The sequence below is a fragment of the Delphinus delphis genome, chromosome 1 (assembly GCF_949987515.2).
Source record: "Delphinus delphis chromosome 1, mDelDel1.2, whole genome shotgun sequence".
Taxonomy (NCBI): Eukaryota; Metazoa; Chordata; class Mammalia; order Artiodactyla; family Delphinidae; genus Delphinus; species Delphinus delphis.
The window spans coordinates 140,516,021-140,528,527 of NC_082683.1; the positions used below are offsets into that span (position 1 = coordinate 140,516,021).

General features: G+C 38.0%; 1 protein-coding gene across 1 annotated transcript in view; it reads left to right on the forward strand.

Annotated features, from left to right (window-relative positions):
- HMCN1 (hemicentin 1) overlaps window positions 1–12,507 on the forward strand; it is a 519,438-nt gene that overhangs the window by 236,738 nt on the left and 270,193 nt on the right. The window contains exon 15 of the mRNA XM_060035358.1: window positions 2,041–2,199. Coding sequence (XP_059891341.1) covers window positions 2,041–2,199 — 159 coding nt within the window. The remainder of the gene's footprint in view (window positions 1–2,040; window positions 2,200–12,507) is intronic.

The window sequence follows — 12,507 nt, forward strand, 5'->3', positions numbered from 1 at the left end:
GAATAGATTGTCAGCAAAGTTCATATATTTTACTATGTGTGTAAACATTCTTCTAATCTTATCTACTATTAAAAGTATATACTTCCTCAGTCATTTTCATCTCAAAGTTCTGTATTTCTCTATGGCTTCTCAATAATTTGATTACTAATTGTTCAGTAGAAATCAAGAGAGATGACCAAAATGTGATCAAAATGCAAACTTGATCTAGCCAGTGTTTTCCAATTTATATTTTGTTTCATTACTGCTATTCCTTAAACACTTTTATTTAAAAAAAAAAAAGCTACTAGCAAAAAGTAGCTTTTTAGTCTTTATTTCATCCTGTATGTGCTCTGACATATACAGAAGAAGTAAAGGAGAAGTAAAATCCAAAAATCTAAATGCATTTTAGTCCAAACATTTTAATGCTTGATGAACAGCTTGGTCACATTGCATCCTCCCCTAGAGGGAGGAAAGTTTATGTCAACATCATCTGCTTTTAGTTATGAAAGTTTCCCAGAGGCACATAGACAAGCCTTTAGTTGCTTCTCTCATTCTCGCGTGGTATCCAGTAGCAAGCTTAAAAGGATGATTGGGGTTTTAAATGTTGGAATGCTGAAAAATACTTTATTTTTGGCACTGACAGTTGCTAATGTAATTTTTTTGTTTTTAAATTTATGGCTCCTTTGACCTCTTCTCCTCCCCAAATTATAAAAACAAAAGGAGAATTGTTTGTTGCTCTGAGTCTGTTGCTTTATGTAGTGTCCTAGAGAATTACTAGCTCTGGCGTTTTAGCCTGTTAAAAGCTAAGGAAGTTACTTCCACAGTCCTTAGTCCCAGGGCACATGGCTAAGCTAGTATATGGCATTTTGGAGAGTACCTCTTCAGACTTGACATCTGGGCGTGCTCTGAGACCCGAAGGCAATGGCCCTTAAACCTCCTGGAATTTTTTAGGATCCCCACCAAGAGTTTGACATCACCCTTTACAAAAACAAACAAAAAAGATATGGACACTAAGCTGCCACTTAAACATCAGTACTAGGTAATTTTTTATGATATTTGTCATCCTGGTGAAATTCATTCTTCCATGAGGGGAAACCTTGGAGGAAGGGAAGCCTAAGGAAAGGCTAACCCAACTTAGAGATTTGTTGAGGCATTGCCTGCCTTCAAATAGAAATGGTTCTCAGGAGATCTGAGGCACTGCAGGGACAGGTAACCCAGAAATAACTCATCTTTCTTGGGTCATTCTACCCTCATACCGAGGTCAAATTCGATATCAGGTTCCATCCTCCACTCATTTATCCCCTGCCTGCTTCTTCCAAAAAAACCTCTAACTCCAACTTAAAGAACTTTGATGCCTAATACAGGTTTAGTAGAGGTATCCTGGGAGATTTATATAACAGTACTCCTCTCTGGCCATTGTCAAGAGTTCCTCATCCATTCTTTCTCTTCTCTCAGCAAGCTCTTCCCTACCCTCTCTAGCCAGCTGTGGTTCCTACTTCCCGAGCCATTCTTAGAATCCTCTCAGGCAGCTCATACCTTTCACAAGACAAAATCTGACTGAGAACATTCAGCAAACCAGAAACCTGGTCATTAGCCAAACTAAGAACACCCATAGTCTCCGGAGCATTTCCTGGGTAATTGAAATTCATCCTGCCACAAAGATGGTAGAAACCTCATTTCAACCTTCATCTTCCCATTCCCTTCTTACCTAACACAGCCACAGTGACAGCTGCCACTCTTTCCCAGTCCCCCAACATAGCTTCAAAGAGTTTGTTCTCATTTAGGTACATATATGGTAGGAAATATTTGTACATAATTCATTTAGGACCTGATTTTTGACTCTAGATTAGCCTGTGGAATTATACAGACTAATAAGTCGGCTCATTACCAAGAAACAGTTCATTCTTTCATTGCATAAACATTGTTTAAGTGTCTGCACTGTGCAAGACACTTGTATTTAAAAACTTTACAGTCGTTTTCTTCAGAAGTTGTGCAATCAAACCAATAGCAAACTATGTAAACATCTAACTGTTTAACATTCTCCGCTTTGTTTTGACTTAGGGGATCTTGAGTTGAGGCCCTCACCATTTCTCATCATTGACCCTCTCTTGGGACTTTTGAAGATTCAAGAAACTCAAGATCTGGATGCTGGTGATTATACGTGTGTTGCTGTCAATGATGCCGGAAGAGCAACTGGCAAGATAACTCTGGATGTTGGCTGTAAGCATCCCGTCTCTGATAGAGAAGTTTGTATTGAAATTGACCTGGTATTTTTTGACACTAATAACTTTGAAGCAGTTGGTGGAAATATTTGTTAGAATGGCAAAATTAGAGTTAGCATTTCAGATTATTAATATAATAATGGTAGTTAGCATGTACCAAGTTTTTTTCTATTTACCATGCACTGTGCTAAGAACTTGTATATGCATTATATCATTAAACCCTCATAACAACCTTAAGAGGAAGATACTATAATTTTCTCTGTTATATAGGTAAGGAAACGGAAGCTTAAAAAGGCTAAGCTACTTGACCAGGGTCAAGAGCTATGGAGGGACAGAGCCTAGATATTTGAATCTAGGTTGTTTGATTTCAGAAACTGTAGGCTTCACTGGTCTATCATCTGTTGCCAAACATTTTCCTATCAGGAGTCATCCATTTGGACACCAAATTCCTAAGTATTAACATCTGGAGGCCAAAACTTAGACTTTGGCCCTAGGCCATAATTTGGAGATGTTGATGACAGCAAGGTAGCAGATTGTTATCTTACTTTTTTAAAAAAATTCACTAGCAATGACTCCTCTATGTATAAAACAAAATACAAACTACAAATAAATGTCAATCACAATGTGAATGATACAGCATGTGCATGACAACTTTAGTCGGATTACTCAAGAAGTTTGGCCCTCCCTCCTTCATCTCTCCATCTCATGTTTCTTGAAAAATAAAATTACACAGTTTGGTAACACATGAAATAAAACAGAGCTTGTTTCATGTGGAAAAGAACCTGGCAGCTTAATTTTAACAGATAAGTCAAATGTTTGCATCACTTAAATTTATAAAATATGACATTTCATTAAATTGTATTTTCATTTATGCATGATGATTTTCATGCCAAAGCTGGTTTTTTTAAACAAAAGTTAAGAACTATAAAGAAAATGCATTTTTTATTTAGAATAAAGTTAACACAAAACATTTTAGTTCTACTATCTTTGCTCTTTAAATGAAAATCATGACCCTCTAAGCTCCGTATTTTATTTCATATAAACGAAAATTTTTTTCCAGCTGGGATCTTTTATGATCCCCATGCCCTTAGGCTGTCTGGTGAACACTCTGCATTCTTGGTGATTATGCCCTTGGGGTAGAATCAGCAAAGCTGAAAATGGCCACAAAGACCACTGTAGAATCTGTCTAGGGCACAGCAAGATGTGTTTGAACCATGACTAAACTCTGTGGTTATTAAGAGAAGTGCCTTGGAATTAAGATTGGAATCTATGGGTGGAGGGTCTCTGAGTTTACCAGCGGAGTATGAAATACAAGAAATGCTTTTAGAAATATAAGGCCCAAATGAAGAGGGTGATTAGATACCGAATTCTTGTTTTCAAGAAATATACAAAGTTTCACTTCTCAACATTTTCTAGTTTTGCTTCTCTCTCTTTCCGGCACAGATATTTTCTGTTCACCCAGTGTTCTTGTAGCGTTGTCTAGCTCTAGAAGGAAGAGTGAAATAGCCAGCAAAAAGGGAATGACACCCTCAACCCCTCCAAGATTGTAGAAAATCTAAACATCTTACATGTTTCTTTGCTTACTTACTGTCTTCTTGAAAATCTTTTTAGCTTCTGAACTTTCCAGGTTCTCTCTTCGGATTAGTGACAAACCATATAAGGGTTAGGTCTGTCTGTGCTGGAGTGACTTGGAGTAGATAGGACACATCCTAACAAAAGTTTTATATTTATCCCTTATTCCTTGAACTGAATTTTGTTTTATCTCCACTCATATTCAGGATCTTCACTCTCAACAACCCTTTCTAAAACAATGGCTTCCTTAACTTTTATTCCAGTAATTGTCCTGATGGAACTACTAACATAAACTCTATTGTTTGCTTACTGTAACCTTGATCATTGTTAAAAGTTGCCAAATAACTTGATATTAACGTCAGTACCATTCATGTTTCTGCTGTGCCTTAACTATTTCCTTATTCACCATTAGAATTCTGATCATTGTAGCTTACAAAGTTTGACTAGACCTTTTCTGTCCACATAAAACTATTGTTACATATCCTAGCAGATAGAGGATGTCACTGCCAAGCACCGTGCAAATCACAGTCACAGTGATAGTTGTGATTATTGCTATCAGGTTTAAAAGCAAACAAACAAAAGAACAAGTTTTCCCTAGAATTTATATAGTGTTTAAGAGAATGAGCTCTAGAAAGGGACTGGGTTTTCTACCTGACTTTTAACAGTACCTACCTGATAGGTCGGTTGTAAAGATGAAACGAGGTATTATCGTCTATGTGCATTCAGCATGTCAGCGGTTACTGCTTTTCCTCCAAAGCTGCTTCATGGCCGTGTATCAAATAGGTGAATAGTAACTTTACAAACTGAATGGTCACTTTGATTCTTTGAGTCTTGAAAAATAATATAGAAATGCATATATAATAATGGTATAGCGTTTAAGATTAAGCATTGTGCTTTTAATACGATAGTCACTGTTTCAACTTGATTTTTTTTTTAAAAAAGGGCTTGAGACAATTTAAGTCCTACTGTTAGTGGTGCATCAAATTATTCATTTGAGTTCCAAAACTACTGGGCATAAATTTCAGTAGATTATGACTTAAGAAGAAAAACTTGCTTTTATCCATATCATGTAAATAGTTAGACTTTCAGTTTGTTTTTGTGGGCCTATTATTTCACATAAACAATACTAGATCAAAAAATAATCATAAAAAGATCATTTGATGTTATTCATGAGTTCTGGCTTCTTGTAGTGAGTCTCCATTATGGACATTTCAGGTCAATGTTCAGGGAGTGTTACCAATGCTTTTCATCCTTTTTTAAAAGGGTGTCAACTGGAAGAGAAGAAGATTGGCTACATCAAACAAAAAGTTGGCCTGGCAGTGACTTTATTTGCAGCATTCCACACCACAGAGGGTGATGTTTTAGACTTAGACTGTGGTTTCATGTTTTGTGGTTTGGTAGAACCAAAACAGTATGTTCAGCCATTTTAGGAAAGAAAGTCTCAGTTTGACTAATCTAATGCAAGAGTCGCCATGGTGGGGATAGATTTAATTATCACTAAAGGAACTAGAATAATTTTATAGAATAGGTGTCAGAGCAAGATGGTCAATCTGTTTGTAACTTTTATATTTTCAAAATAATGTGTGCACACAGCCATATCCACCTGTAAGTGACAACAGAGCTGTACCGTGCTTTAACCCTGTGCAGTCCTCAAAGTGCTTGCACACAAATATTTAGGGGATCACAGAAGATCCAGCATAATAAATCCAACAGACTGTATGCAGAAGCCAAAATTGAAACTAACGTTAGATACATTAAACTCCAGAACTATGATTTAATAAATTAACTATACAATATTTATGATCATTGATAGTTTATAGTTGGGTGATTACTACACGTTAAATGATTAATAATGATTCTCTCTTTTAACAGCGTGAGATAGGATATGTTATCGCCCTTCTGTTCATGGGGAAATTTAAACTGGGGTAGGTAAAATAATTTTCCAAGGTTATAGACTAAGAAATAGTGGAGCTGCAATTTGAAACCACCTGGTGGGCTGTACTTCTCTAAGCAGCTCCTCTGTACAACTTCCATATTTTGTACTATAATCACTTCTGCTTCCTTTCCCACTGGTTTTGTTTATCTGTTTACCATCCACCCAATGTTAATTCACTTGGAGTCTGAATTGGCCACACTCAGGAGTCGGAAGTACTTCAAAGGCTTCTTGGCTTGAAGAGGAGCTGCTTCATTTTCATGTTTGCTTGTCATTGATGCTGTCCTGGCTGCTTACCTAGTGCCTGGTACTCTCATTTGCCTTGTTTTCTGGTACCAGTACATTTATTCCCTGACCTTGTGCTTGTCTCGTGCCTGATACTCTTCCCAAAGCTTCTTCACCACTGGTGACTTCTCTCATCTTAAGTGAGTTTTATGGGCACAACTTGAGCTTCACTTACCCTTTTTTTTTTTTTGCGGTACGCGGGCCTCTCACTGTTGTGGCCTCTCCCGTTGCGGAGCACAGGCTCCAGACGCGCAGGCTCAGCGGCCATGGCTCACGGGCCCAGCCGCTCCGCGGCATATGGGATCTTCCCAGACCGGGACACGAACCCGTGTGCCCCGCATCAGCGGGCGGACTGTCAACCACTGCACCACCAGGGAAGCCCTAACCTTTTTATTTTTTAAATAGATCTTTACTGGAGTATAATTGCTTCACAATACTGTGTTAGTTTCTGTTGTACAACAAAGTGAATCAGCCATATGCATACATATGTCCCCGTTTTCCCTCCCTCTTTAGCCTCCCTCCCATCCTCCCTATCCCACCCCTCTAGGTCATTGCAAAGCACCCAGCTGATCGCCCTCCCTGTGCTATGCTGCTGCTTCCCACTAGCTAACTATTTTACATTCGGTAGTGTATATATCTCGATGCTACTCTCACTTTGCCCCAGCTTCCCCCTCCCACCCCATGTCCACAAGTCCATTCTCTATGTCTGCATCTTTATTCCTGCCCTGCAACTAGATTGATCAGTACCAGTTTTTTTTTAAAGATTCCATATATATATCTATATATTAGCATACGGTATTTGTATTTCTCTTTCTGACTTCACTCTGTATGACAGACTCTAGGTCTAACAACCTCACTACAAATAACTCAATTTTGTTTCTTTTTATGGCTGAGTACTATTCTGTTGTATATATGTGCCACATCTTCTTTATCCATTTATCTGTTGATGGACATTTAGGTTGGTTCCATGTCCTGGCTATTGTAAATAGAGCTGCAATGAACATTGTGGTACATGTCTCTTTTTGAATTATGGTTTTCTCAGGGTATATGCCCAATAGTGGTATTGCTGGGTCATATGGTAATCCTATTTTTAGTTTTTTAAGGAACTTCCATACTGTTTTCCATAGTGGTTGTATCAATTTACATTCCCACCAACAGCGCAGGAGGGTTCCCTTTTCACCACACCCTTTCCAGCATTTATTGTTTCTCAATGTTTTCATAATGGCCATTCTGAGGTGACCAGCATGAGGTGATACCTCATTGTAGTTTTCATTTGCGTTTCTCTAGTAATTAGTGATGTGGAGCATCTTTTCATGTGCCTCTTGGCCATCTGTATGTCTTCCTTGACATTTCCTTGAAATGTCTACTTAGGTCTTCCGCCCATTTTTTAACTGGATGGTTTGTTTTTTTGATATTGAGCTCCATGAGCTGTTTGTAAATTTTGGAGATTAATCATTTGTCTGTTGTTGCATTTGTAAATATTTTTTCCCATTCTAAGGGTCGTCTTTTTGTCTTGTTTACGGTTTCCTCTGCGGTGCAAAAGCTTTTAAGTTTAATTAAATCCCACTTGTTTATTTTTGTTTTTATTTCCGTTACTCTAGGAGGTGGGTCAAAAAAGATCTTACTGTGGTTTATGTCAAAGAGTATTTTTCCTCTGTTTTCCTCTAAGAGTTTTATAGTGTCTGGTCTTACATTTAACTCTGATCCATTTGGAGTTTATTTTTGCGTATGGTGTTAAGAAGTGTTCTAATTTCATTCTTTTACATGTAGCTGTCCAGCTTTCCCAGCACCCCTCACTGAAGAGGCTGTCTTTTCTCCGTTGTATGTTTTTGTCTCCTTTGTTGTAAATTAAGTGCCCATATGTGTGTGGGTTTATCTCTGGGCATTCTATCTTGTACCTGATAGATCTATCAGGTGCAAGATATTGATCTATAGTTCTGTTTTTGTGCCAGTACCATACTGTCTTGATTACTGTAGCTTTGTGGTATAGTTTGAAGTCAGGAAGCCTGATTCCTCCAACTCCATTTTTCTTTGTCAAGATTGCTGTGGCTATTTGGGGTCTTTTGTGTTTCCATACGAATTGTAAAAATTTTTGTTCTAATTCTGTGAAGAATGCCATTGGTAGTTTGATAGGGATTGCACGGAATCTGTAGATTGCTTTGGGTAGTATAGTCATTTTTACAATATTGATTCTTCCAATCCAAGAACGTGGTATATCTCTCCATCTGTTGGTATCATCTTTAATTTCTTTCATCAGTGTCTTATAGTTTTCTGCATATAGGTCTTTTGTCTCCTTAGGTAGGTTTATTCCTAGGTATTTTTTTCTTTTGTTGCAGTGGTAACTGGGAGTGTTTCCTTAATTTCTCTTTCAGATTTTTCATCATTAATGTACAGTAATGCAAGAGATTTCTGTGCATTAATTTTGTATCCTGCAACTTTACCAAATTCATTGATTAGCTCTAGCAGTTTTCTGGTGGCATCTTTAGGATTCTCTATGTAGAGTAGCATCTCATCTGCAAACAGTGACAGTTTTACTTCTTCTTTTCCAATTTGTATTCCTTTAATTTCTTTTTCTTCTCTGATTGCTGTGGCTGTGGCTTCCACAACTATGTTGAATAAAAGTGGCAAGAGTGGACATCCATGTCTTGTTCCTGATCTTAGTGGAAATGCTTTCAGTTTTTCACCATTGAGTATGATGCTTACTGTGGGTTTGTCATATATGGCCTTTATTATGTTGCAGTGGGTTCCCTGTATGCCCATTTTCTGGAGAGTTTTTATCATAAATGAGTGCTGAATTTTGTCAAAAGCTTTTTCTGCATCTATTGAGATGATCATATGGTTTTTATTCCTTAATTTGTTAATGTGGTATATCACATTGATTGATTTGTATATATTGAAGAATCCTTGCATCCCTGGGATAAATCCCACTTGATCATGGTGTGTGATCCTTTTAATGTGTTGTTGGATTCTGTTTGGTAGTATTTTGTTCAGGATTTTTGTATCCATTTTCATCAGTGATATTGGTCGACAATTTTCTTTTTTTGTGATATCTTTTTTTGGTTTTGCTACCAGGGTGATGGTGGCTTCGCAGAATGAATTTGGGAGTGTTTCTCCCTCTGCAATTTTTTGGAAGAGTTTGAGAAGGATCAGTGTTAGCTCTTCTCTGAGTGCTTGATACAATTCACCTGTGAAGCCATCTGGTCCTGGACCCTTGTTTGTTGGAAGATTTTTAATTATGGTTTCAATTTCATTAGTTGTGACAGGTATGTTTATATTTTCTAATTCTTCATGGTTCAGTCTTGGAAAAATTGTACCTTTCCAAGAATTTGTCCATTTCTTCGTGGTTGTCCATTTTATTGGCATATAGTTGTTCGTAGTAGTCTCTTATAATCTTTTGTATTTCTGTGGTGTGAGTTGTGATTTCTCATTTTTCATTTCTAATTTTATTGATTTGCATCCTCTGTTTTTTTCTTGATGAGTCTGGTTAAGAGTTTACCAATTTTGTTTATCTTCTCAATCAGACCCCTTTTAGTTTTATTGATCTTTGCTATTGTTTTCTTAGTTTCTATTTCATTTATTTCTGCCTGATTTTTATGAGTTCTTTCCTTCTACTGACTTTGGGTTTTCTTTGTTCTTCTTTCTGTAGTTTCAAGTATAGTGTTATATTGTTTATTTGAGGTTTTTCTTGTTTCTTGAGGTGAGACTGAATTGCTATCAGCTTCTCTCTTAGAACTGCTTTTGCTGTGTCCCGTAGTTTTTGGGTCATCATATTTTTATTGTCATTTGTTTCTATGTATTTTTTTAATGTCTTCTTTGATTTCTTCAGTGATCTCTTGGTTATTTAGTAATGTACTGTTTAGCCTCCATGTATTTATGGTTTTTACAGTTTTTTTCCTGTAATTGGTTTCCATCTCATAGCATTGTGGTCAGAAAAGATGCTTGATATGATTTCAATTTTCTTAAATTTACCAATGCTTGATTTTTGACCCAAGATGTGATCCTGGAGAAGATGTGTTCTGGCTGCACTTGAGAAGAAAGTGTATTCTGCCACTTTTGCGTGGAACATTCTATAAATATCAATTAAACCTGTCTGGTCTATTGTGTCAATTAAAGCTTGTGTTTCCTTATTTATTTTCTGTTTGGATGATCTGTCCATTGGTGTAAGTGGGGTATTAAAGTCCCATACTATTATTGTGTTACTGTCGATTTCTCCTTTCATGGTTATTAGCATTTGCCTTATGTATTGAGGTGCTCCTATGTTGGGTGCATAAACATTTATAGTTGTTATATCTTCTTGGATTGATTCTTGATCATTATGTAGTGTCCCTCCTTATCTCTTAAAACAGTCTTTATTTTAAAGTCTATTTTATCTGATATGAGTATTACTACTCCAGCTTTCTTTTGATTTCCATTTGCATGGAATATCTTTTTCCATCCCCTCACTTTCAGTCTGTATGTGTCCCTAGGTCTGAAGTGGGTCTCTAGCAGACAGCATATATATGGGTCTTTTTTTGTATGCATTCTGCCAGTGTGTGTCTTTTGGTTGGGACATTTAATCCATTTACATTCAAGGTTATTATCAATATGTATATTCCTATTACCATTTTCTTAATTGTTTGGGGTTTGTTTTTGTGGGTCTTTTTCTTCTCTTGTGTTTCCCGCCTAGAGAAGTTTCTTTAGCATTTGTCGTAAACCTGGTTTGGTGGTGCTGAATTCTCTTAGCTTTTGCTTGTCTGAAAAGCTTTTGATTTCTCCATTGAATCGGAATGAGATCCTTGCTGGGGAGAGTAATCTTGGTTGTAGGTTTTTCTCTTTCATCACTTTACGTATATCCTTCCACTGCCTTCTGCAGAGTTTCTGCTGAAAAATCAGCTGATAACCTTATGGGGATTCCTTTGTATGTTATTTTTTGTTTTTTCCCTTGCTGTTTTTAATATTTTTTCTTTGATTTAATTTTTATTAGTTTGATTAATATGTGTCTTGGTGTGTTTTTCCTAGGGTTTATCTTGTATGGGACTCTCTGTGCTTCCTGGACTGGGGTGACTATTTCCTTTCCCGTGTTAGGGAAGTTTTCAACTGTAATCTCTTCAAATATTTTCTCACACCCTTTCTTTTTCTCTTCTTCTTCTGGGACCCCTATAATTCGAATGTTGGCGCATTTAGTGTCGTCCCAGAGGTCTCCAAGGTTGTCTTCAGTTCTTTTCATTCTTTTTTCTTTATTCTACTCCTTGGCAGTTATTTCAGCCATCTTGTCTTCAGCTCACTTATTCGTTCTTCTGCCTCAGTTATTCTGTTATCGATTCCTTCCAGTGTTTTTTTCATTTCAGTTATTGTGTTGTTCATCTCTGTTTGTTTGTTCATTAGTTCTTCTAGATCTTTGTTAAACATTTCTTGTATTTTCTCAGTCTGTGCCTTCATTCTATTTCTGAGATTCTGGTACATCTTTACTATCATTACTCTGAATTCTTTTTCAGTTAGATTGCCTATTTCCTCTTCATTTATTTGGTCTTGTAGGTTTTTACCTTGCTCCTTCAGCTGTGACATATTTTTTGCCATCTCATGTTTTTTTGTTTTTTTTTTTAAATGGGTGGGATTGTGTTACTGTCTTACTGGTTGTTTGTCCTGAGGCTTCCAGCACTGGAGTTTGTAGGCTGTTGGGTAGAGCTGGTTCTTGGTGCTGAGATGAGAACCTCTGTGAGACCTCACTCCAATGAATATTCCCTAGAGTCTGAGGGAATACCCCTATTCTCTGTTAGTCTAGTGGTTCAGACTCGGAGTTGACACTGCAGGAGCTTCAGCCCAACCCCTGGCTCGTGAACCAACATCTCACAAGCTGCATGGGGTGGCAAAAAAAAAAAAAGAAAGAAAGAAAGAAATAAAAAAAGAGAGAACAATAACAAAGTGAAAAATAAAATTAGGCTAGGAAATAACAGATATGTTAGAAAGAATATAAAAATCTAGATGAATCAACAAGTGGAAGGTACATCAGTACCACAATAGTGAAAAAGAGGAGGGAAAGGGAAAAAAAAAAAAGAAAGAAAAAAAAAGGGGGGTAAAGGCCTTGGCTGTGGAGGGCGGGACCTAAGCAAGGGTGAGGTTTGGGCAGTGGGCAGCGCCTATGCTTAGGACCCACAGGGCTGGAATAGGCCCTGGGGGCTGTCGGGGGCTGGGGCTTAGGCTCAAGGAACAGAAGTGGCCCAGGCCTGCCCCCCATCCCTGGTCTCAGAGGGTGGGGAACCTCACCTGGGAGCCCAGCAGGCTTCCTGGACTCAAGTGGGAAGGGCAAATGCCCTCCTCTCTTCTGCTCCTCCCGGAGGGCCCCTCCCACCTGCCTCTCCTGATCTCCCCAGCCTCAGGGGTGCCAATCCTGTCTGGCCTCTACTTCTTCTCCCCCCTCAGTCCCCCCACGTCCTATTGGTTCACTTGGGGGTTCCTCCCATCTCCTTAGGTGTCAGGGTCCTTCACCAGCCACCGGCAGGCACCCTAGTTGTGGGGAGATGCTAACTCGATGTCTTT